The sequence below is a fragment of the Canis aureus genome, chromosome 26 (genome assembly GCF_053574225.1).
Source record: "Canis aureus isolate CA01 chromosome 26, VMU_Caureus_v.1.0, whole genome shotgun sequence".
NCBI classification, from domain to species: domain Eukaryota; kingdom Metazoa; phylum Chordata; class Mammalia; order Carnivora; family Canidae; genus Canis; species Canis aureus.
In genome coordinates this window covers 8,818,341-8,844,800 of record NC_135636.1, presented here as the reverse complement: position 1 = coordinate 8,844,800, position 26,460 = coordinate 8,818,341, and the positions used below count along the sequence as shown (strand labels likewise).

Here is a 26,460-nt window from a genome sequence, read left to right as displayed (position 1 = left end):
CATGCTGCCAAATAACCAGGCATTTGCTGCAACTAGACATCCTTGAAATTGTACAAAGCTGCTGCTTGCAGTGTGGCCCCTCAAAGGAGGTTCCCTCCTACGGGGAGATTACCAGAATGATTACAAAGTGGTACAAATTAGTGTAGACTCCCACTCTCGCCTGGGACACTGCAGACCCAGCCTTGCCCAGGCAGAGCCCTGGGTGTGATCTCAGATCACAGAGGAAAAGAACCTGGGCCTTCCTGGGCCTTCCTGGGCCTTCCTGATCCCTTCTCCTGCCAGTTGGCCTGGATGCCAGTTAGCATGAAAATCACCCATATGAACCATTCAGGCTTCCTGTGCTTTCTTATGTACCAATGCTCATCTGTGAGGGAGATGGAAGGACAGAGGTTTCTGAGTAGAATGAGGGAAGAGATCCAGATACCCAACTCCTGGCTTGCCTTCCTCTCTCCTGGTGTACACAGCAGCCCTCTCTGTGCCTGTGTGGGGATGTGAGCATGCCACCTCTGTTTCCCTGTGGGAGATAAAGAAGTACAGACAATGCCCTGGCTTTATCAGCGTGGACTCCGTGATGCCTAGTGCTTGTCGGTGTCTGTCATGATTTGGGGACTTCCTCATGACTTGTAGTTTTCTGGAAATGATACAAATACTGTGTTTTTGATAGAACCACTGTCTCACTAATTTGGTGCCTTGGAACCTGGTGTCCTGTCTTACTCTGATTGCACAGAATAAGAGCCAGTTGGCTCTGTGGCTATCTTCCCAAGTGTCCACACATGTCCTAGGCAGAAAAATAGGGTTGTGAAGAGCAGTACTTGCTTGGCAGGTGCTTAAGCAGCCCCCTGTCTTGCAGGAATTCTGGACAGGCACAGGGATGAGGTGGGGTCTAGGCAGATTTGGAGAAATTTCTATTGCAACACCAACTTTGATAAAGTACTTAACATTGAAGCTGCTGTTGTCTTTAACATGGGAAAGCTTAGCTTAAAACTGCCCCCCTCTGTGGGTGGCAGATTATCTCTGTTTATCCTCAAAGATAAACAGCATTAAGAGCATAAGAGATGAGATCAAATATCTATATGTATTAAAAACAAACATACATGTATCTGGGAACAACGTGGGGAACATCTTAAATCCAATCATTCACACCAGGGCAGACCTCAGGGAGGAACAGATGTTTAGGGATGACTTTTGCTGGTGGAGGGGCCTGCTGGGTATAATGACATCATTCAGAGAGTCTGTGCCATCAGATGGGTGAGCTAGGACCGAATAGAGGGTGAGAGTAGGTGACAAAATCCTCACCCGGTTGGGAAGGCTCTCATAGCCATGCAACCAGGTGCACCCTCTGTCCTCGTCCACCTTTCTATCACTGAACTTCCCTTCTATATTTCAGGTAAATGGTGTTGTTCATCATTTGCCATCCTTGTGCTGCCAAATGAGAAACACAACTGCTAGGTTCTTTGTGTTTGGTTAGGTACACAGAAGGAAGCAAGTATGGCATGTGGAGGTCTTGGGATGCTACTGAAGGTGTCAGCAAAATCAGCAGGCTGGCCAGAGAAGGCTTCTCCTGGGGAAGGCTATTTTTACGTTCAAATAAATATGGTGGCCATGAAGGGATGATGGTGCCTAGAGACCTGTCTCCTTGCTGGGGATGGGAACGCTTGCTCCTAGTTTTGCCTGAGGCTGTGGGTGACCCTCCTGTGTGTGGCTCCCCTGCCCAGGACCATAGCCATGGCCCAGAATGGGAGGGTGACCCAGCACAGAATGAAGGACTTCAGCACAGATACTCAGACTACACCTTCACTCGTCCCACTCACTTCCACCTTCTCGGTCCTTCCAGCCCCTTCCATTTTCATACACATCCACCCTTTTTATTTTCTCAATAATTTTGATTATAAATAAACATACAGAAAATCACAGAGTGCTAAACACATCATCAGCTCTGTCACATGTTATCATTTTGCCATTCCATTTTAAGAAAATCTCAAAAAAAAAAAAAAAAGAAAGAAAATCTCACATGTAGGTGGTTGAACCTCTTTACCTATGAACATCTTCATCCATTCTCCTCCAGAGGTAGCCACTATGCTGGACTAAGATTATAGCCCGTATATCACACACTGGAGTAGTCTATGTGTGTATTTATAAACACTATTGAATTATATAGTTTGGGATAGATTTAAACTTTATATACTGGATGTAACCCTTTTCAAGTGCTTTTTCTTCTATGAAAAGTTTTTGAGCATTTAGTTTATATATGTGTTTATACTGCTAGCTCTGGTACATTAATTTTAACTGCTATATAGTATTTCATGCTTCAGTTTACTCATTCTTTTATTGATAGACATCTAAGTGCTTATAATTTGGTTTCCTTATGAATAATGGTGCAGCAAATATTCTTATAAAGGTCTCCTTGCACCCATGTGCATAGATTTCTCTAGAGAACATATCTAGGAGGTCTGTGTGTCATTGACTCTACAAGACATTGCCAAATTGCTCTTCAGAGGGTGCTCTACAAATAACACTCTTCTAACAGCATTTTGGATTCTTGTTTCCCCACATTCTCAAATATTGTCAGACTTTTAAATTTTTGCCAGTGGGGTATGTATAACAGGGAACTCCTGGTCATTTTCTCTTCCACGTCCCCAGTGCTTCTAGAATGTTCACCTACAGCTTGCATCCCAGGCACACTTTGGGGACACATTAAGCATGGAGGACTTGGCCGGCCCCCCTTCTTCTGATGTCCAAGCTTTGGGATCGTGCAGAGCTATTTGCAGGGACCTTTTCTCCATCTCCACTTTCTCCTCAGATAATCTCTCCCTGTCACAGGGCTTTGGAATGCCAGCACATATGCCAGTGACTTCCACATGTATAAATATCTCCATACTGAATGTTAAAAGCCACTTACCAAATTTATTTAATGGCCAATAAGAAAGTCAAGACTTAACTGACCCAATATCCAACTTGATTTCTTCCTAAAACCTAACCCTTACCTATGTCAGTCAAGGGCACTGCCACCACCTATCTGATAATCAAGTAAAAAAATGTAGGAGTTGAGTTTGATTCCTCTCTTCCTACCACTTCTACATTAAGTCAATCAGCTTCTATAAATTTCTGTGTTAAATTGTTCTCAGATTTCCCCTCTTCTTTCTAATTCTTCTGCTACCACCTTGGTGCAAGCCACCTGGACCACTCTTGCTTGGATCCCTACAGTTGCCTACAAACTGGTCTTGCTGCTTCTCCTCTTGCCCTTACAAACCACCTCTAGCCAGTTGTCAAAATGATCTTTTTGGAACATACGATAAAGAAAATGCCTTTCTCTCCTAAAGCCCTTTGATGGTTCTTAGTGTAGAAAACTCAAATTTATAGATACTGTGATCTAGAATGCCAATGAGCCTCTGGTCCCCACCTGCCTCTCCTGCCAGTGCCCCCCCCCCCCCCCGCCCAGCCTCTGGGACTTTCTTTATATGGAGGGGTCTTCTCTTGATCTTTTCATGGCTCCCTTGTCATTTAGGGCTCCATCACTTCCTCAAAGATCCACCCTCACCATCCCAATCTACCTACCCTAGAGTGGTGACAGCCTAGCTGCCTCGTACAGCATCACCTTGTTCTATTTTCCTTGTTCTATCCTGGCACTTCTCCGTGTTCAAGGCTGTGGTCTCTGCTCCACCAGAATGTCATCTGTATGAAAACTGTTAACTTTACTCTGTGCTTGTAGCATGAATTGGGTCCTCGTAAAGGTTTGTTGAATTAATGAACGAATAGATGTGGTCAACATTTTAGAACAGCCTGTAAGCTCAAATGAAGTTTCTGCCGGAGCCTGAGTGGGATAAAAGCTGCTTGAGACAAGACAACACTTGTCTTTAGCTACAATAGTGATTGTCAAACTTTATGGTCCTAGGATTCCTTTATCCTATTAAAAAGTATGGAGGACCTCATAGAGCTTTGTGTTCATGATGGATTATAGCTACAGATGCTTGCTGTATCAGGAATTAAAATGGAGAAAATTTTGAAAATATTTATTTCAAAACAATAATAAATCTGGTACATGATGACATAAATAATATTTATGTTAAAAAATCGCTATATGTTTTTAAAAATTAGTGGGCAGCGACATACTTGGAGAATAGCTGCTCTACACATAGAGTGCCTACTTAGCACCAGAAAGGATTCTGTTTGAGGAGTAGTGAGTAGGTGGGCTCAAGAATTTAACCAGCCTTCAGGGACAGATGTGATCTCTTCCCAGGTATGTGGTTAAAGGATGCAAGCCCACATGAGCCTTCTGCAAGAGGAGGACACATCTCCCTCTCCATTCCTCCTATGGTTCACTCACTCTGCACCCCATGCAGCCCTCTCTTTTCCCTTTCCCCTAAAAGTCTTCTTTATTAAACAAAATAAATAAAAAGCAAAGACTAGGATGAGTAGTAAGCTTAATGTCTGGAAATTTATTACAAACTATATATGTATTTTTAAAATGCTTATTTCTGGAGCACCCAGGTGACTCCGTCAGTTAAGCTTTTGGCTCATGTCATGATTTCAGGGTCTTGGGACCAAGCCCCACCCCGGGCTCCCTGCTCAGCAGGGAGTCTGCTTCTCCCTCTCCCCCAGCTCACATGTGCTCTCTCTCTCTCAAATAAATAAATAAAATATTTTAAAAAACAAAAACAAATGGGCCTATTTCTGTAGCCAGACAGTGATTATATACATTTTAATTCAGGGAATTCCTCTTGAGTTTTGACTTTAACAAAATGAATGTGGAAGCCTGGTTTTACCCAGATTTGTTTATTCCTCTTTGTATTCATGTTGAGAAACCAAATTTGGTGTCATATCCTTTTTCTTAGGGCAGTACCGAAACCTAAGTTCTTCCTCTTTTTCTTTTAGAAAAAGCTGCTCCCACCCTCTTTATTTTTTCCCCTGGGTAGAGGAAATTCACACAGCCAGGGTTTAAAAAAAAAGGTGGTCTTCTCTGTGCTCCTATTGAAGTGGCTGAAGCTCCCTAGGCTCTGGGCACGCCTCTTTCACTGCCTGACGTCACACTATTTTTGTCTTTGAATAGCTCATTGACACAATCGTCTCGGAGATCGGAGAACTGAAACAGGAGATGGTGCAGACAGATGTCAGCCTGGAAAATGGACTGGAAGCCAGCAAATCCCACAGGTGACAGAGACGATCAGGTGCCGGGCGTCAGATGGGGGCTAAGTGGACCCTAGCAGCTACGAAGACTGTGATCTCAGTGGTTCCTTAGAAGTTTGGGACCTGGGAGCGTGGTGTCCTCTCCCAATGAAGCACTCTGTAGGAGGTGGGAGTGGCCTAGGAACCAGTTGTCTGTTTATTTTAATCACTTTGAAGGCACTTGAACTTTACACCCTCTCAATGCCTCCGGACACCAGAACCCGGAAACCTAAAGTTCTATCTGTTGTATCCACCTACTCACAGTGATGGAAACAATAACGCAGCAGGATCCTCCGCGTGCAAAATAGAATTCAGTGTAGCCCGTGTCAGTCTCCAGAAGGTTTAAAGGGGAGCCCTAAAGAGGATGGACTCATTTTGCGTTCTCAGGTCAGAAAAATCCCTGGCGCTTACCATAGCCATTAGCCTAAAATGTGACCTAGTGTGTTGGAGGTTGGATGTGGTTGTAAATAACTAAGAAAGGGGGGAGGGCAATATGCTATGCTTGTCTAAGCATGACGTGTTATGCTTCGATCACACTTGATCTGAGTAAATTGTAGGCGACTGGCCTTTATCAGGAGAATGGGAGTGCAGAGGTCAGGGTGGGGGTGGTAGGTTGGAGGAGGTCACTCCAACCTCATCTTAGCTCTTGAATGCTGCAATTCTTCGCTAGCAAAAGGCAACAGAATATAATCACTAGAAAGTGACACAGACCCCTGGTGCTTTGGAGGCCAGATGCATTATTAGCTTTCCCCTCTTTCCCAGGAAATGGGTCGAGGCAGCGTTGTGCCCTGTGAGGGTGAGATTCACGGAGTGGGTTTTGCTTGCAAGTCATGAGACATGCAGGAATCCAGCAATGGCAGGCGAACCAGGTGCCGCTGGTTGCCCAGGCAAGTTTCAAACCAGCCCAACTTGTTCCTTGCCTTAGACTGCCAGCGGGAGCAGGCAATTGCCAGGAGGCACTTTGCAGCTAGAAGGTGGTGCTTTAACTCTCCTGTGTCCCTGGAAGAACCCTATTCCTCCTTCGCTGTGGAAATGTGGCAGGCCCTCCATTTCCTTCCCTTCTCTACAAAATGACGGGGTAGACCAGATGGTCCCCCGCTCCTTGCAGCAACATCCTGGCATTCTCTGATTTCCCTGGACCTTGATGACTAATTTTTTTTCTCCACAAACTAAACAAATGCACAGTGATTTTTGTTTAAAGACTCTCCACCTCGCATTCAAAATAATGCCAGACTCCCTGGAAGTGGAATTTTAGCCAGGGGATTTCCCTTTCCCCTTTGCATTCTTGAGCTAAAATTACACTGGGAGTCGGGGTTGGTGACAAGGGACAAAGAACAAAGCTTTAGTGGCTTGATTTCTCCTGCAGCCAGGGAGCACAACACTGCAAGGTAGTCCCCAAGCTCTGCAGATGACAGACACCAGTGGCAAGGCCCAGTGATGTTAGGTTTGCTGGAAGACGTGATGGTATGTCAGGTCCATCACATCACGATCTTGATGTCTGACTGCAGTAGATGGGAGAGTTGGGCTGCCATCTCGTCTTTACCATCTCTTTTTCTTTTCAAATTTAAGAATGACTGTAAGCATCCCATAATAGCTATGTTTTTCAGATTAATGTCACTTATTCTTGAATGCTATGTTGGTTAACAATGAATTTGTGAAATTTCAGACACATTTTACTTGTTTTTTTTTAGTGGGAAAGAAAGAGAAAAGACAAGATTGTCTTTATTGAACAATGCGTACGGTGTTTACCACATGTCAGCCACTGTTCTAAGTGCGTCACAGCTGGCATCTCATTGAGTCTCCTAACTAAAGATAGGAGATAAAGCTAAAGATGAGATAAAGCTTCAGTATGGCCCTCATTCTGCTGATGCAGGAGCTGTATGATTAATGAGGCTGTGGCTTCTGTGCTAGGGTCTCTCACTGATTTTGTCAAAACAGGGAGTCGTGACTTTGCTGCTAATTTGTCTCTTTTGCCTGATGATGTCAGGGTGTCCAGAGATCAGAGAGGTAGGGTAAAGGGGACCTTCCATTGTTTCCAAAATAAAAGTAGAGCAGAACTCTGGCCACAAGGAAACAGCAGGTCAGCCTAGCACAGAGCAGCCCAAAGGGGAAGAGTGAGAGAGCAGAGTCATATCAAGTGAAACCCCTGTGGAGAGAAAAAGCGTTCCACCACCTACCTCCTGGACCTTGGCTAGGTACGTTCTGGTGGCTGCACAGATGCACTGATATCACCTTCCTTTGGGGCTTCCTCAGTGAGTGGGAGCTGTAGTAACAGCCTCACCTACCCCAGCCGCAGTCACCGCAAAGTATCTGTGGTCTCTTCGTTTGTTGAACACTGGGTTAAGTGCCACACTGGTGCCCTACGTCAGGAGTGTTATCCCTCTACCTTCATTGGCTTTTGGTTGCTCCTTTGTGGTTAATATTGAGATAATCTTTAACATTTTCGTGTGTCATGGACCCCCTTCTCCGAATAATATTTTAAATGCATAAAGTAAAATATGCAGGATGACACAGGGAAAACAATTCTGCAGTAGAATGATAGAATTCTCCAAATGCATGATTTCACAGCATAGGTACTTCTTTATTAACTCATTAAATAACAAAGCCTAGGGACTACTGTCATCTATCTGAAAGCAAAGACGGCCAGAAACAGTACTTCCTCACCAACAATGAAATGTTTGGGGTTTCTGTTGGTGACAGCATCAACAACTACAGGAACTCCTGGGATTTGTTGTCTGCATTCAAAATGGGAGGAAGTTAGCTTCAGAACGTGGTTAGTGAAAGTAAAGATGTCGCTTTTCTATCCAAAGGTCAGTTCTTACCTCCTGACCTATCAGCGTCATCCCACACAGTTGATCTACCTCCCCTTCCAGGGACACTTGATTGGCTTGGCTTTGGGACACCATACTCCCTGGTTTCCTCTCTCCTCGCTCGCTGTTGCTGGTGGTCTCCAGCTGGTTCCTTCTCATCTCCCTCCCTTCCTAACCCCATAACACCCAGAGCTCAAGCCGCTTCTCCCCAGCCCCGCTTCTCTCTCCCTCTAACCTTGAACGAGATGCTTAAAAGTCTCTGCGCCTCAGTGAGCACATCGGTGAAATGAGGATGATGATAATAGAGGCTGACTTAAGGGTGGCAAGAAAGATTAAGTGAGTTTTTTTTTTAAGATTTCATTTATTTATTCATGAGAGACAGAGAGAGAGAGAGAGAGAGAGAGGCAGAAACACAGGCAGAGGGAGAAGCAGGCTCTATGCAGGAAGCCGGACGTCGGACTCAATCCCGGGTCTCCAGGATCAGGCCCTAGGCTGAAGGCGGCACTGAACCCCTGAGCCACCAGGGCTGCCCAGATTGAGTTAATAGCTGTAAAGGACTTTGCACAATGCTGACAGTGGACAAATACAGCATGCTGTTGACTAAAAAGAGATCTGTAAAGTAATTTCTTAGTTAATCCCATCCAGTCTTGTGGCTTTTATACCCTGTGTATATTGACAATTCCCAATTTATATCCCTGGGTTAGTCCTCTTTTGAATCCAGGTGTTTGCAGCCAGCTATCCATTCAGTGCAGCCTTTGGCATCTCAAGCTTACAAAGACCAAGACTAAGCCCTTGGTTTCCTTTCACAAACTTGCTTTCTCCCTGGTCTTCCCCATCCCAGTGACCATGCCTGCAGGTGCTTGGGCCTCACAGCCATTGCTCTTGCCTCTCAGTCTCTCATATCCATGCTCCATCTCTTAACTCCACACCTTGGCAGTTCTACCTATAAGATCCCCCAGCAGCACCACTGCAGGAGATGCCTGCCCAGTGCCTCTGCTTTCATCCATCCTGCCTTCCCTGGGCTGTTATTTAAGCAGCACAGAGAAGGATCTGACTTTCTTCACCTAAATCCAAGTCATGTCACTTCTGTTCAAAGCCCTTTGGTACTTTTTATTTAAAACCAAAGTCATCTGGGATGCCTGGGTGGCTTCAGTTGGGGCAGGCACAGGTTGAGTATCTGCCTTCAGCTTGGTTCATGATCCCAGGGTCCTGGGATCAAGTCCCACATCGGGCTCCCTGTGGGGAGCCTGCTTCTCCCTCTGTCTGTGTCTTTGCCTCTCTCTGTGTCTCTCATGAATAAACAAATAAAATTTTTTTAAAAATCACTATGGCTTTTGAGATGCTCCAGGGTCTGACTCCCCACCTCCCCCCTTGCCCTCTTTTCTCACAACCTCTCCCCTCTCTGTCCCTCTCTCCAGCCCCACTGGCTTCTTGGCCAGAAGGATCCTACCCCCTGGCCTTTGCACTTATTGTTCCCTCTGCCTGGAATGCCCTTCCTCCAGAAAGTATTCACCTTTGGACCATCATTTCTTCTGTTACTTTAGCTGACTTCATTTTTCTTCAAAGAACTTGTGCAGATTTGACATATATGTTCACTTGCTTAAATTGTGCGTTTTTTGCCTCCAGCACTTGGAGGGAAGCTCATTGAGAGCAGGGATTTGGTCTCTGTTCAATGCTGTTTTTTCAGTGCCTTAGAATAGTGTCTGGCATGTAGCATACACTCAATACATATAAATATTTGAATGGACAAATGAAAGATGCCAGCCCTTTGGAGATTCTAAAGGTATTAAAGCATCAGAAGCCTCCTGAAAAGAAAAGAAAAAAAAGAAGAAGAAGAAGAAGAAGAAGAAGCCTCCTGCAGAAACATAAACAAGACATTACCCTGTAAAGCAGATAGGGGACCCCAGCTGGTGCATAAAAAAATAGAAATTTGAAAATGTGCAATGGGCCTTAAGTTTGCTCCCTAGCAAAGAAGAGGGACCAGGGCATCTTCCCGCCCTGTGCCAGTGATGCTTTCTCTGTCACTTCTGGGTTATGAACTGTTGTAAATATCTGCCAATAGAGGAGCATCTGATCAGATCTTCTCTATACCCTCTGCTAGTGTTTTACCAAAAGGAAGCTAGGAAGCCAGAAGAGAGAGCGAGGATTTCTTGTTGCTGCTCTCTCTAAAGGCTATTGATTTCCTCCTTCTCTCTGCTTCATTTCCCCCTCAAGACTAGAGTGTGAGGGGGAAAAAGCTTTTTGCTTTCCTCTCTCTCCCCCATGATTTTGCAGTTCACTTTTAGTTGGGGCAGGCACAGTAGGCATGATGTAGACGGTCCTCCACCCTCATTGCCATCTGGACCCATCACCTCTAGGCTAAGACAAATCTCTGAAGCTTCCTTCGTTGTCAGGTAGAATAGAGGAATCAAACAAAGCAACTTCATAAGATGAGGCTCAGGCTGGTTTTGCAGGATGTTGGGGGCCTGGTTGGATCAAGTCTTCAAAGGCTGAGGTTACCTTTGTTTGCCTCTTCCTCTCCTACCTTCCTCACTCCTACTGCCACCTCACTAGTACACGCCAGCCTGAGTGGACCCATGGGGATGAGACAGGGTCTTAAAAGTCTACCCCCAGGGGATCCCTGGATGGCTCAGTGGTTTAACACCCACCTTCAGCCCAGGGCGTGATCCTGGAGTCCTGGGATCGAGTCCCACATCAGGCTCCCTGCATGGAGCCTGCTTCTCCCTCGTCCTGTGTCTCTGCCTCACTCTCTCTCTGTGTCTCTCATGAATAAATAAATAAAATATTAAAAAAAAAACCCTAACTCTATCCCCAGCCTCCCCTCCCCTGCCCCGAATCAGATGCATAGAACTCAAAAATTCCTTGGCCAGTGCTGCCCAATACTATAGTATAGCAGTTGGTCACCACCACTGACTTCTTCTGCAAGGGTCTGTGTCCCCCAGGAAGTTCTCAGCTTCCCAACAGCTACACAATGGCATTGCTACCAAACCTGCAAACAGCTCAGATTCCTGGTCCCTAGTACAACCCTTCACTTTTTCCAGCTGACTGGATGTTAGAACAGAAGGTCAGAAAAGGAGATTAGTGGCTTACAGTCTGGGGAAGAGATGCCCAGTGTTCTACTCCAGTAAGTCTCCTGAAGTGCAGCAGAACTTCAGGAGTGTATGTAGCAAACACTCAATAAATATTTGAATGGACAAATGAAAGATGCCAGCCCTTTGGAGATTATAAAGGTATTAAAGTATCAGAAGCCTCTTGAAGAAACAAGACATTACCCTGTAAAGCAGATAGGGGACCTCAGCTGGTGCATAAAAAAATAGAAATTTAAAAATGGGCAATGGCCTTAAGCTTGCTCCCTAGCAAAGAAACTCTGGAGAAACTCATTCTCATTTAGTGCTGCCTTATAAAAAAAGAACTTTCCACCAAACTAAAACATGATTTAGAAAAAGCACACAGATAAGTATACAGCTAGGTGAATTTTCAGTGGTAAACATACCACATAGCAGCACCCCACAGGTGCTGTGCACCCCAAAGGTAACCCTTCTCCTGACTAGTATTGCCATAGATTAGTTTTGCCTGTTTTTGAACTTCGTTTCACTGGAATCATATAGCATGTGTTCTTTTAACTCTGACTTCTTTCGTTTGATGTTTTGTGTAGTATTTCATTGTATGAACCCAACATAATTGGTTTCTCCAGTCTACCATTACTGGATATTATTTCCACATTAGGGCTATTTTGAATAATGCTACTATGTACATTCTTGTACATGTTTTTTGGTGACACCCCTCAATTAAGAATATAGGAGTGCAGTTGTTGAGTTGTACGATGGTTAAACTTTCAGCATCAGTAAATGGTGCCCACGAATTTTCCAGTTATTATAGTCATTCATTCACACTTCCACCATCAGCTATGAGAGCTCCAAATGCTCTGTTCTGCTGGTCTACTCTTGGTATTGGCTGCTTTTTCATTTTAACTATTTGGAAGGGTGGGTGGATTTAGAGCTTCTGGAAACATGATGGATGAAGACCGGTAACAGTACCTGTATGTTGTGACTCAAGTTCTGATCTCAGTGCTGTGGGAGTCAGGAATGGGAACTCTTTAGTTTTAACAGAGCATTATTTTATAATTCTTGCATGCTTAAGTTCAAGGCTAAAGTAGTGGGGCATGTTCATAGCCATTTCTTTGGATGATATTTATGGAAAGCATGAAGTTATGGAAAGGATTTTTTGGGAGGAGAAGATGAAAAGATAAAACAATCCAGAAATTATGAGAACGGTGTAAGTACATATGTACCTTTTATTGTTTGTATTTCTGCTTATGAATCTTAGATCATAAACTTGTAGCAGAAAAAAAAACACTAATGAAATTCTCCCCATGTCTTAGATTCTTTTGGTTTATGCTGTACTTTGTTCAGTACTTACATGCGGAAATATTCAACATCTCATGAATTAATTTGGCCAAGGCTATTAGCTGCATCATAACTAAGAAATGTATGTGTATAAATCTAGTAGAGCTATAGTTGGAGTTTTAATTCTTCTCTGCAACTCAGAATACATCTGCATCCAATGCAATTTCCCATATTTAAAAAATACATATGTATTTTAAAATATGTCTCAACTACAGTGACTTCAGACATAGAATTTAATGTCACTTCAAATTATTTCTTTCCATCTTTTCCTTTTGAAAGGAAAAGTGATACAAAGATACACTCAGATACAAAGTGATCATTATTCATTAATCTATACCTGCTTTCTTCTGAAGATTTTGGAGAGTATATTCATGTGGTCATCGGGAAGCAAGGTTAAGTCATCAGATTCAAAAATCAATTTGCATTTTGTCTTCTCACAGCATCTGTGTCATGGGTACTGATAACCAGCAAAACAAATATTTCCTCTTTTGCCATATCTGGAAAGCTGCATGCACCACAGGCCATTGGTTTAGAGCTGAGGGCCCATCCTCAAGTCCCACAGCATCTGAGAGTGGGCCACTCTCCTAGAACCAGTCACACCTGTCACAAAGGTTGGTTTTCCTCTTTCCTATGAGCTCCCATGGGAAGCTCACGATAATCACTGGCTACAGAGTGTTGGATATATCTTGCAGTATCTTAGGTCCCTGGAAAAGGGTGTTTGGTATTATCAAAATTTATGGTTTCTTTGGGAAACCAAGGAAACCTGGCTGGCTCAGTCAAAGAGCATGTGACTCCTGATCTTGGAGTCATGAACTAGAGCCCCATGTTGGGTATAGAGATTACTTAAATTTTTCTATCATGCCCATTGAGGATATTCTGCTATGACTATCTTGATTCATCCCCCAACACGCCCCCACGCCCCCGGCAAAACCCTTAAACTGTTTCTTGATTTGAAGCCACTGCTGAGTGTTTGGAATATGGTTTCAAGGAATTCCATGAAGACTGACCAACTCTTTGCTTATACTTTTACCAGTGTAGCTACAATTAAGTTCAACTTCAAAAAAAAATAAAAAATAAAAAAATAAAAAAATAAAAAAATAAAAATAAAAAAAAGTTCAACTTCAAGAAAATATGTATTATTTGTTAAAATACAGTGGAACACAGTGGAACAGTGCAGGGAGAAAGTATTGGGTTTTTTTTAAGGCTATTTTTATATATTTTTTTATTAAGATTTTATTTACTTATTCATGAGAGACAGAGAGAGAGAGAGAGAGAGAGGCAAAGACACACAGGCAGAGGGAGAAGCAGGCTCCATGCAGGGAGCCTGATGTCGGAGAAAGTATTATAAACAAGTATCATATAATGCAATGAGGACATAATAGTGGAGTATACTAGATATCCTGAAAATTTGATGAAGGAAGCAGGTTATTCCAGGTAGGAGATGGTTTTAGGAAAGATGAGTCCCCCCACTTTAACCTTAAATAAAGAATCAGGTAAGCCTCCAGATCAAAAATGCTCCAAACACCTCTTTAGTCTGTTTTGATTGGTGACATCTATTACATTGGGGAAGGTTTTCAAAAAGGACATTCAAGATCTACTTTTTTTGCTGACCAAGTAGAACATGTACGTTGTAGAAAAAGAGTAATGTCAAAAAGAAAAAGATTACCATGAACCCACTCCCAGAGAAAGAACCACTTTTGATCGTTTGCCTATCGTATTTCTTTTCCTTTGCGTGTATCCCTCCAATGTTTTTCTGTGCTCTTAAATGGCAGATCATGCTTGATTTTCACAGATTTAACCAGGAGGTTTCTGATGGTCCTGAAAATGCACAGCATGTCCTAGAAATTGATTCCATTAATGTTGAGGGATAGCGCCTTCCAATTTAGTCGCTAGTTTCCCTGCCCACAGTACCCTTGGGTGCACAATTTTAAGATGGCATACTCTGGAGTTAAATATATTTTACCTTTTACAGACCTTGCCTCACTATTATATTGGTAGTGCATTCTGCCACGAAATATGTGCTTGGTTAGGATGCAGTTGAGATTTAGTCCAACTAACTAGTTAACTAGTATAACCAAAAGCACTTAAACACAAAGAATTACAAATCCATGAAATGACTGCCTTTCCCTGAAGCCTCGTGCAGGCCACTGCTCAGGGTCAGAGGTCAGCAGGCCAAGACTTAGAGCCTGCCTGGCTCTTTCTCCTGTTTTCAGCTTTAAAGGCAGCCAGGACAACATGTTCTTTGTTTCTATTTCTTAGTTTTACAGGAACCAGTGAAGGTCCCTGCCAGCATTGGCTCCTTATCTGCCCTTTTCATCTATAGCTGGAGACTGAATGACAGGAAGTTCATAAGCCATAAAAGTCACCAGATCTTTCTCCTCTATGAAAATCGCAGTGCCTCCTCCTGCCTGGAGGCAGACATGCATTTCTGTTCCCATTTTCTGCCTTGTTCACTCCTCCTAGTCCTCAGTAAAGAGAGCTGAAAAATCACTGAAGGCCCTGAAAGTTCTTCACACACGTTCTTAGAAATCCTTTTGAGGAAGCTAAGACCTCCTCTCTCGGAAAGCAGAAGCCCATTGAGTGTGGGAATAAAACCTGCAACCCAAAACATATTAGTCTGTTTTCTTTTAGAGTTTTAAGGGACAAAGAAAGGCCTCAAGAGATTAAAATATCAACTTGTATGCTAGAGGAGACCATATGGGTCAGAGAGCTGAACCCCCATTCCATCAGTGTTTCTATCTAGTGTTTTGACCTTGAGTAAGCTAGAGAGTCTCTAATAACCCTGGGACTCAGATAAACAGGCAGTGATCCTTATAGGGATAGCCTCTCCTCCAAGCCTTCCCCCTCACTTTTCCCATCTCCAGTGTTGGGTAAAAGTTTCCTCAGCTCACCTGGCAATTTTTCTATCAAGCAAGAAATTAGCCAGGGCCCCCATGTGTAGCCAGAATGAATTTGAGCCTCCCTTCCTCTCCAGACTTAAATATTTCAGAGTAGGGGTTTAATTCAGCTTCACAAATACTAACAAAATGTTTTCATGATTGAAAGTAGGATATCGCTGGACATCAACTAGTAGGTATTTTTGAAATGGCAGGTTTTCTGGGAATTTTGCATTTGCTCTGTGGGTATATATATGTGTGTGTGTGTGTGACAAAAATTGAAACTGGTCCTTGTACCAACAATTCTTATCAGATGGATCTCTTTTGTGTGAGCAGTTGTTTTCTCTGTCTCTCCACATAAGGGGCCTCTTCTACTTGTATATTTTCAGAAACCATTGATGGCAGACCCCTCACTTCTCTCCCCCAAAGATCAGGGAAGCCCTTGATTCATCTCACACCAAGCCTGGCATGTTGGCCACTGCTTGATATCTGGGGTATATTCGCTTTCCTTTGATATGTAGATGAGGATCTACTTCTACTGTAACAGCAAGGTTGTGGTGGACACAGGGTTCCCAATTTCGTCTGGTCCTTAATTCTCAAGATGATTCCTGCATTGGCCTCTTGTTCCTGGAAGCCTGAGCCTTTGGCAGTGCCATGACCCAGGCTGCACCTTTCTTGCCTTTGAGACCCGCTGAAGCAATCTCATGTGAAGAGGCTTTGTTAGGCTGAAGTCTTCACATGGGCAGAATAAGGAAGGAGGGCCTCCATTAGTGAAATATCAAGAGAAAAAACTTTTCACCCTTTCTTTTGCCACATCTGAAAGTTGAGGATTGCAAGCGCTAGAGTCCAGGTTGGGACTAGACCCTAATGGAGGATGAAGAATGCACCAGCTACAAGGACCCACCCCAGACCATCTGCAAGAAGGTTGCCTTTCTTTCTTTTTTTGAATTTCTGGAAATTAGGGGATAGTGAAAGAGACATCCTGGAAACTCTGCTGAACAGAATCTTTACTCATAGATCCCAGGACATTCTAGACTCTTAGAGTCCATTCTTTTTAGACTTTGTTTTAGTAACAGATTCCTTTTTCTAATAAGACTTCATCTTTAGAGACAGGGGAAACTGAGTCTGAGTGACATGTACTGACAAGCCAAGGCCTCACAGATAGGAAGAGTCAGCTGAGGCTTTGATCCCAGCTGACTACAAGTGCTGTTTCTACCAAACCATACCAAACCACTGGAGATTAGAAGGCTGAGGGGAGGCCAGCATCAAGCTTAAACCATGCATGCCTTACAAAACCTAACATCTTCATGTTGATTCACATATGCAGGAAATTCACATGTTGATGCATCCTGACTCCAGGTAAGTGAGAACTTTGCCGAGAACTGAATGTTAAAGTCCCCATAGGTGTGCGTGTGGGGTTACCATTCTGGATTTTTCCATACCTCTAAGAAAGGCAGCTTTACTGCCAATACTCTTTACTCGTATCTTCTCTGTGCTCCACCAGCTGGTACATGTCAACCCATTTTGTTGAAATTAAATCTCATTCTCAGTGTTGGGATAAGGCATTCTGTTTGGGGGAACCTTAAGTGAAGCATGTATCACTAATGCTCTGTGTCAGTGGGCATCAGCTAAAACTCAGTATTGACTTTTTTTTTTTTTTCAGTATTGACTTTTATATCCAAAGCCCACCCCTTGCCAGCTGGTGGGAGGTTGGAGGGCCTGTCCATGAAATAAATTCATGAGCCATGAGGAAAGAAAACTTTAGATTTGTTGTTCTGGAAGGATTTGGGCTGCTTCCTTTTCTTGCCCCAGGCCATAAGATGGCCAAAGGCCAGGAGGATCTTCGTAGCTGTGGTGATTTTTGCCACCCATTTCCTGATAAACAGAGAGACAAGAACCTTTTGTCTTTTGAGACTGGGGCTGGGCAGCCAGATTCTATTGTTGGACCTGGCTGAGGGAAGGCCTGGATCAGATGTTATATATGGGGGACCCAGAAAGAAGCTAACGGAGAGACCTAGTGCCCATGATGTTTCTCGTTGCCCACTGAGCTTCTCTTCCTCATTCACAAGGAATAAACCTGTTGTTTGCAAATGAGATCTGAACCAGTCCCCCATCAGGCATACAGCAAGCATATGATCAATGCCTGCCTAGGGGTGAAGCTAGGCTAGTGAGGGAGTTAAGTGTAATGCAGAGTAAAATGGAGTCAGTGGCCCAGAGGTGCATATGTATACACAGTGGGTGAAGGAATTGAATGTGCCAAAAGATGACTTGCAGCTGCAGGAGATAGGGAGGGAACAGGATCTGACCTTGGTTTTGACAAGGAAGCTGGAGCCAGTATCCATTGGGCACTCAGAATAGCCTGCGCTCAGAGAAGAAGGGAGCTGAACAGTGGCAAATAGATACTTTTAGGGGATCATCTTCCCCCTTGAGTCCAAGAGCAAGCCTTGTAAACATTAACGTAGGCAAAATATTATTATTTTTTAAATATTATTTTTTAATCCAGATTGTCTCAGCCCAAATTCCACCCATCATGCCACATTTTTTCTCTTATTCTTGCACCATCTTCCCTATTATTAACGTACCTAACATTCTTCTTTGAATTGACTCACCTTTGACATATATTTTTAAAAGTGTATTCAGTAAACCAGTCATGAAAAGACAAAAAGTGTATGATTCCACTTACATGAAATACTTAGAGGAGTCAAAATCATAGAGATAGAAAGTAGAGTGGTGGTCTCCCAAAGTGGGGGGAGGGTATTTTTTTTTTACAAAGCTTGGGTTTCAGTTTTGCAAGAGAAAGAGAGTTCTGGAGTTGGATGGTAGTGATGGTTGTACAACAGTATGGATATACATAACTCCACTGAACCCTCCCTTTAAAAGTGGTTAAGATGGTAAATTTTATGCTGTGTGTATTTTTCCACAATAAAAAAAAATGGGGAAAAAAAGTAAATTTAATATCTCTGCATCATTGGGAACTACACTAAATCCAGTAGCTATGTAAGTAAGTCCTGGACATTAAAATAAAAACAGTGCCTCCGTGTACTGACTTGGTATATCCAATATTCTTTGGGAAATATTACCAATTTTAATAAGCCATAGAGAATTTATAAAATATCAGAATTTTCTTACCGAACATGGTTTTGCTTTGTTTTTGAGTTCTACACTTTGTAGCAGGACTGCGCTGTTTGGTAGAGAGACAGACGGTGTGATGAATCTTAAGCCAAATTAAGTCCTGGACAAAAGCACCTCAGAAGCCAAGACTCTGCTTTTGTTGTTTATTTTTGTTTTGCTGTGTATTATTGATAGGGTCAGCATCCTATTGATTATAATTAACCTCACTGATTTGTCATGACTCATTCTAGGACAGTTTAATTAGACACTTACCATGTAAACAAGCAAAAACTATTAGTTTTCTTAAAGATTGGGAAGGTCCACTGGCGACCTTCAGGGACCTGGCACTCAGGCTGCAGGAAGAACACTGAGTCTCCCTCAGGGCTGAGTTATCAGGGAGCATTTTGCTGGAAATCCAGGTAAGACCTGGCTGGAGGCTGCCACTAACTGCTTTGGATCCAAATCTGAGGTGACCTTGGGTTCCTCAGCCCCAAGTTCGTTGCCAGGATTGGCCTGGAAGGAACAGGGAAAGCAAGCACAGGATTCCCCTTCCAAGAGAGAATCACCTTCCACACCTTTCTAAAGCCTGACATAGGAGACCAGGGGTGGAGCATGGAGCCAGGAACTAGGAAGTAGAGAAGGAGACAGAAGTCAAAAGTGAAGCTGTATTATAGAAGGTCGTGATAGTCCTTCCTTCAACCCATCCTGCTTACCTCATCATCTAAATGACTCCAGATGTTCCAGTTTACAAGGCCATTCATTCTGTAAGTGGAAACAAAACATAACACCTCAATAAAATATAAGAGTGGCTTTTCCATGAAGGTAGACTGCATTTGGTAGTACCAAATCCCAGGCAGACAGAATAATGTTTGTGGGGAGGCACACATACTCACATATGCCAACATGCTTCTGCATGAACCAGAGAGCCATGAAGTGGTTTAGGAGAACATTCCTGGCTTAGAGTCACTGCCTGTGTTATTTAATTCCAGAGGACTCACCATTGATTTGATGAGAGGTTTTTAGAAGTTGTTAATTAACTAAATCCATCTCTTTTTTAGTTGAACTATGATCTAACAGTCTGCTTTGGAAAAAAAGATTCAGAGTACATTTTAAGTATTTAATTGAAACAGTGACTGTCTTTAAAAAATAATCAAGAGTATCTTATCAAAGATGTTGATGTAAATTGTCCATTTAAAAAATATAATTGTTCAGAGACACCTGAGTGGCTCAGTCAGTTAAGCATCTGCCTTTGCACTCAGATCTTTGGGGGTTTTTTAAAAGATTTTATTTATTTATTCATGAGACACAAAGAGAGAGGCAGAGACACAGGCAGAGGGAGAAGCAGGCTCCCCATAGGGACTCGATCCTGGGACTCCAGGATCATGCCCTGGGCTGAAGGCAGATGCTCAACCGCTGAGCCACCCAAGCATCCCTGCACTCAGGTCTTGATCACAGAGTCCTATTATTGAGCCCCACGTCAGCCTCCCTGCTCAGTGGGGAGTCCACTTCTCCTCTCCCTCTGCTCCTCCCCCTGCTCATGCTCTCTCTCAAATAAATAAATAAATAAATAAATAAATAAATAAATAAATAAATAAAGTCTTAAATTTTTTTAAAATATATAATATTAAATTAAATAAGTAAATAAAAATTAAATATATAATTGTTCAGCTTAATGAAGGTGTGCTTTTAACATGCACAGGGAAGGCTTGACTTTTTGTTGTTTGTATTTCTTGTTTTGTCCCCATGTGCTGAGCATAGAGCCATCCAGAGCACTGCACCTTTGCTGAGACTCATTAGTCAAATGGAAGGTACCACCATGGGGCCTCTGGGTGGCTCAGTTGGTTAAGCGCCTGCCTTCAGCTCAGGTCATAATCTCAGGTTCCAGGGATTGAGCCCCACATTGGCTCCCTGCTCAGCAGGGAACCTGCTTCTCCCTCTGCTATTCCCCTTGCTTGTGCTCTCTGGCTGTCTCCCTCTCCCTCCTTCTCTCTCTCTCTGTTAAACAAATAAAATCTTAAAAAAAAAAAATAAAAGGAAGGTAGCACATTGTTGCTGGTAATTATTTGGCATTATGCCTTATATCAAGTCTCCTAAAGCTACATTTCTGCTCTTCAATGGCTGAATTAAGATTCTTTACGTATAGAAGGTTGCTGGCTATATTTACTGCACCAGTGTTTTTCCCCACAAAGACAACCTACATCAAAGTTTTATGTAGTTTATATATTGCTTTGTTCTCAATGTCATTTGTTTGAAGAAAGACTGGATTGTAACGTGAAAGTATAGTTCTCCTATGTGATGTTTGGGACCATGGTCATTGGCAGGTGCAATGATAGGTCATGATCCTTGGGAGTTCTGGACTAGGACAAGAAAGAGCATCACTTGGAAACTCTGCTGATTATTGGTTTCTCTGAGGTGAATTTGATTCTGTGTGACTTAATAAAAGTAGATCTAGTATCTTTCTGTCTAGCCTACATTAGAACATGCTTTCTGTAGTCACTTGTTCTTGCCCCTGTCTAGGCTACTAACAGCTGGTGCTAGGAATGAAGGGAATATAACCAAGTGGAAAGGTTGTTCTCATCCCATACTCAAAAGAGCCTTAAATTGGGTGCAACCAGAATGTAGCTGGAGCTGGAGAGCCCTGTCCCCTAGAGTGGGTGTAATATCCACCAAGCTGCTTCAGAGCCACGAGGCCTGGGTCATTAGAATGAGGGCAGATACAGTATGTGAGTTGCCCAGAGTTTGTTCTCTGCCCCTAGAAGCACCCTACATTTATGGGGCATTCTGTGGTCTTCCCAGTATTTTCACAGGTAGATGTGGGTCTTACTGAACCCATACCAAAGCTTTATCTCTCCATGAAAGCAGGCCTAGATGCTTGGAAATAGTAGTACTAGTTGTATAAATAAATGAATTTTATACTCATAAACCCAGGGAGATAGTAGACATTTTCCTCCACCTATTGTTTTGAGAAATTTCAAATGTTATAGGAAAGCTGAGAATAGTACTGTCCACCTAAATTCACCAATTATTGAAATTTTGCCACATTTCCCTTACCTCTATATTACCTGCACTCCCCTATTTTGGAGGGGAATGGGAGGCTGACCATTTGACACTTACTTTCCAACATTTTCATACTTTGACCCTAAATTCTTCAGTTTGCATCTCTTAAGAACAAGAGCATTTTCCTATATAAATAAAATCATCACAGTCAGGAAATTAAACATTAATACAATATTATGTTATATGCCCTTATTCAGAGGTCTGATTGTCCTTTATTGCTTTTTTTTTATTTTGATGCCATATGTCATCAATTCTGTGCACTCAATAGAGTTATCAGATCTCTTTATTCTCCTTTTATAAGAATCCCACAGCCTTTATTTTATGTTTTTTTCCCACAGCCTTTTAAAAATATTTCGTGACATTGATATTTTGAAGAGTTCAGGCCAGTGGTTTTGCAGGAAGTCCCTGAATTTGGATTTGTATGGTTGTTTTCTCTTGCGTAGATTCAGGTTAAGCATGTTTGGAGGCAGGAGGATGACCTCGAGGTTATTATAACCTTCTCAGAGCATCATATCAGTGGCACCTGATGTCAGGTGCCTGATTATTGGAGGTGTTAATGCTGATCACTTGATTCAGATGGTATCTCACAGGGGCGCCTGGGTGGCTCAGTCAGTTAAGCATCTGCCTTCAGCTCAGGTCATGATCCCAGGGTCCTCATGGTTGAGCCCTGGTGTCAAGCTCCCTGTTCTGCGGGGAGTCGGCTACCTCTCCCTCTGTCTCTAGCTTGCTTTCTCCTAAATAAATAAGTAAAATCTTTTTTAAAAAATGGTATCTTGGGCAGCCCCGGTGGCACAGAGGTTTAGTGCCTGCCTTCGGCCCAGGGCATGATCCTGGAGACCTGGGATCGAATCCCATATCGGGTTCCCTGCATGGAGCCTGCTTTTCCCTCTGCCTGTGTCTCTGCCTCTCTCTCTCTCTGAATAAATAAATAAATAAATCTTAAAAAAATGGTATCTCACAGATTTCTCCATTATCAGGGTACATTTCCTCTTCCTAATAAGTAATCTGTAGGCTGAAAATTGGAGACTGAATATTCTGTTCCACCTACTGATGTTAGCACCCATCAGGATCTGGCTTGTATCAGTTCTACACCATGGTGGAGGTGTTATTTACCACTTGCTGATTAGAAAGACGAAGCTCAGAAGGGGAGGTATGTCTCACCTGCCAGCTGGGGCTGGCTGACCCTGACCTTGTCGTCATTAGAATCTCCTGAATTACATCACAATGATGTCTGGTTTACAGATCACTCATTCCTTGTTTCTCCCCCCATTCGGGATGCAGATGTCTGTTTTCAGAATCACTGGTTTCTATTCATCTCATCAGTTTCTGTTTTAGGTTGATTCCCCAGAAGCTGAGCCTCATGTAGTGATTTACTGAAATGGGTCTCAGGAGCATCCTGTGAGGGAGGGAGTGGTGCAGTCAGGGATGAGTAGGAAAGCAGGCAAAGCTAACAGGGCGGGCAGCCCCGATGGCCCAGCGGTTTGGCGCCACCTTCAGACTGGGGTGTGATTCTGGAGACCGGGGATTGAGTCCCACATCAGGCTCCCTGCATGGAGCCTGCTTCTCCCTCTGCCTGTGTCTCTGCCTCTCTCTCTCTCCGTGTCATGAATAAATAAAATAATAAAATCTGTAAAAAACAAACAAACAAAAACAAAGCTAACAGGGCAGCTGCAGTGTCCCCTTGGCCTGATCCCACAGGGAGCTCTGCCTCAGGGACAGCACCCCAGAGTTGTCCCACCTTCAGGCACACAGGCCGTTCCTCTATGCCCTGGTTCAGTATATTAGTAGCAGTGCAGCTGCTCCCAGGGGAGGACAAACTTCCCAGATGTGACCGGGCCCGGGGGCAGATGACACCCGTGGCGGGGGGTAGGGGGGTAGGGACTGGTCTGGTCTGGTAAAGGGGAACTGGGCAGGGCACCAAAAGCCTGCAGTTCACACTCCTTGCCCTCATTAGCTCTTTCCTGAAGGTTGTCTTGTCTCTGATAAAGGCCAAACTGCCTTATTTCATTCTTCCTTTCAATCTATCTTATAATAATATATTATAAACCTCAGATATCTGACTGTTAAAGAAAGGTGTTAGCTTGGTCATTTGCAAAGACAAGATCTAATCTATGGTTGCTCCTTTATGATGCCCCATGAAGCTTATTCACTGTCTTCCTGTCTGGGTCCTGGCTTTTTAGGCTGAGATGGGTTGTCAGGACAAAGACTCTTTACTTCTTGAACAACTGAGGTGCACAGGATGTGCCCTTCTAAGGAAGGAAGACATGGCAACATATTTACTCACAGCACACATGAGTGTTAGGATTGCTGTATTAGAGATTCTAGAATTTTCTCCTGGTAAAATATCACTAGCCTTAGATGGCAGGGATGAAAGGCTTACTTAGGTTTGGAGAATTCTCAGTGGTATGTTACTACCACCCCCGCCTCCCACCAAAAAAAACCTCACTGCACTTAATTGGTTCTGAGTTCAAGTACACATTTTGTTCCTCATGCTCCTCAGACTGTGGCATCAGCAAGTCCTGGAGCTCATTAGAAATGCAGAGCCCCACCCGAACTGCAGAATCAGATCCTCTGGAGCTGAGACCAGGAATCTGTAGTTTAACAAACCCTAGGAGATTTCTCTCTCAGGCTCAAGTGCTAATCCAAGGCAACGGTTGTAAACTTGGCTGCAAGTTGAGATTGCCTGGGGAAATTTTTAAAATTCTGATGCCTGTGCCCCATCCCAAAGTGTCTGATTTATTTGATCTCAGGTGCAGTCTAACCATCAAAACATGCTTAAGTTCTCTAGGCAGTTTTGCTTGGCAGTCAGCGTTGAGAATCACTGCTCTAAAGTTGCCTCATTTACCTCACATGAAAGGAATTCTAACACCAGCTTCATTTTGAAGAGTATGTTCTTATAGCTGCAAAGATTCACTTCAAAATACCTAGAGGCCCTGGAATGGCATCTGCACAATGAGAAACTGCTCTTTTTTTGGCCCAGACTCTCCCATCTGGAAAGTTGTAGCAAATGTAAAGGAAAACTTAAAGGGGAAACAAAAATGTAAATCTTGAATGGAAGCACGAGATTCTTCAGAGCTGAAGAAAGTCGAACATGCATGGAAGACATTAGGTTGTGGGTCTCTGCCCAGCCCATGCGCTCTCTTTGTGGGTATTGTTACTGAGCCTGCTCACCCAAGGATGATCTTCTATATTCAACTCCAGCTCTTAGGAGTGGAGTGGGCCAAATGAGAAAGGTACACTTTTTTTTTTTTTAACATTTTCCCACTCTTGGCTATTTGACTTTATCATCATCATTTGCAATGTTAAAAACTTCATTCAGGGATCCCTGGGTGGCGCAGCGGTTTAGCGCCGGCCTTTGGCCCAGGGCGCGATCCTGGAGACCAGGGATCGAATCCCACATCGGGCTCCCGGTGCATGGAGCCTGCTTCTCCCTCTGCCTATGTCTCTGCCTCTCTCTCTGTGTGTGACTATCATAAAAAAATAAAATAAAATAAAATAAACTTCATTCAGGCCACACATTTGGGTTTCTTTCGATTTAGAAGTTTGAAGACCATTTGAACCCCAATGTGAACTTGACTCTTCAAATGTGAGTGATCAGGTTTGATATTTTCCACTGGCCGCTCCAGGACCGGTGTTGATGAGTTCAAGGACAGCCAGGACATGGTAGAGGAAGAGAGACACCAGAGCCAGGCACTCTTGGGTTGGAATGCCTACCTGCTCACTCTCACCAGAGGCATATACTTGCCTTGGGCAAGTTACTCAAGAAATCCGGGTTTCCCTGTCCCTCTACCCCACCCCACCTTTTTTTTTTTTAATTTAAAGATTTTATTTATTTATTCAAGAGAGACACAGAGAGAGAGAGAGAGAGGCAGAGACGCAGGCAGAGGGAGAAGCAGGCTCCATGCAGGGAGCCCGACGTAGGACTTGATCCCGGGTCTCCAGGATCATGCCCTGGTCTGAAGGCGGTGCTAAACCACTGAGTCAACAGGGCAGCCCCACCCCATCTTTTTTTAAACACTGGATTCCTGGTACCTGCCTTTGGGGGCTGTTATAAAGGAAATGAGAGAATGTTTGCAAAGGGCCTGGCACACAGTAGACACTACGTAGATATGTGCTCACCTGTTTTCGTGATCTTTCTTGTTACCTGCAAAGTTGGAGGGACACCAGACCTCTTGAATTTTTAGCTCTGCCATTTCATGGGTGTTTATAATTCTGGACAGCCCAATGCCTTCTTGAGGCCTCAGTTTTCTCATTCATAAAATGAGATTTAAATACTCAGGCATAGGATTAGTGTTGGCACCAAAGGCAACTATGGGAATCAATATATTTTTAAATTGAGATTTCAATCATACATCATACTTTAAAGTGTGCAATTCAATGGTTTTCAGCACATTCACAGAGTTGTACAACCATCAGCACATCTTGGTCCAGAACACTTTCTTTACCTCAGAAAGGAACTCCCTGCCTATTAGCAACCACTACCCATCCTGCCCCCACCACTAGTCCCAAGCAACCACTAATCTTTCTGTTTCTCTATTTTTGTCTAGTCTCCATATTTTGTATAAAGTGTAGTCATACAATATCTGTGTCTAGCTGCTTCCACTTAGCATGAAGTCTTCACAGTTCATCCCATTTTGGAGCATGGATCAATACTCCATTCATAAAAAGAATGAATGATTATTATGACTGAATAAAATTCCCCTTTTTATTTATCCATTCATTAGGTGATGGAAATTGGGCTGTTTCCACTTTATAGCAATTATGAACTAATGTTAGTATAATCTTACGAATAGCACAGCATTATTCAACTGTGAGATTTTATTACAAATAATATTAGTAATAAAAATGCCAAGATGTGTGAAAAGAAATGAAATCCAGTTCACTTGGGTACAAATGAGGGTGCATAAATGAGTGTGAATGTTTTGGTTTTGCTTTGGTGCATGCCATGGTTGTGCTTATGATATATGCTTCTCGGTCATAGAACCTCGTGTTACCAGATTGAATGCAGCATTTAGGGTCCTGCACTCAAATTGTGAA

The 26,460-nt window shown here is 43.2% G+C and overlaps 1 protein-coding gene and 1 long non-coding RNA gene across 14 annotated transcripts in view; one reads left to right on the top strand and one right to left on the bottom strand.

Annotated features, from left to right (window-relative positions):
* LOC144297860 (uncharacterized) overlaps window positions 1–19,494 on the bottom strand; it is a 50,157-nt gene extending 30,663 nt beyond the window's left edge. Inside the window, exons 1-2 of one of the 3 annotated variants that reach the window (XR_013364759.1) lie at window positions 19,260–19,494; window positions 19,080–19,128 (exon numbers count right to left, since the gene is read on the bottom strand). This is a non-coding gene — a long non-coding RNA (uncharacterized LOC144297860). The remainder of the gene's footprint in view (window positions 1–19,079; window positions 19,129–19,259) is intronic. The other 2 variants (XR_013364758.1, XR_013364757.1) reach the window with 2 other exon arrangements.
* RIN2 (Ras and Rab interactor 2) overlaps window positions 1–26,460 on the top strand; it is a 216,975-nt gene that overhangs the window by 147,205 nt on the left and 43,310 nt on the right. For 7 of the 11 annotated variants that reach the window (XM_077872003.1, XM_077872001.1, XM_077872002.1 and 4 more), the window contains one exon: window positions 5,048–5,148. The exons of 2 other annotated variants lie outside the window; for them this stretch is intronic. In XM_077872003.1, the coding sequence (XP_077728129.1) occupies window positions 5,048–5,148 (101 nt within the window). Of the gene's footprint in view, window positions 1–5,047; window positions 5,551–26,460 lie in introns of those variants that run through there. 2 more of the 11 variants (XM_077872009.1, XM_077872008.1) reach the window with 2 other exon arrangements.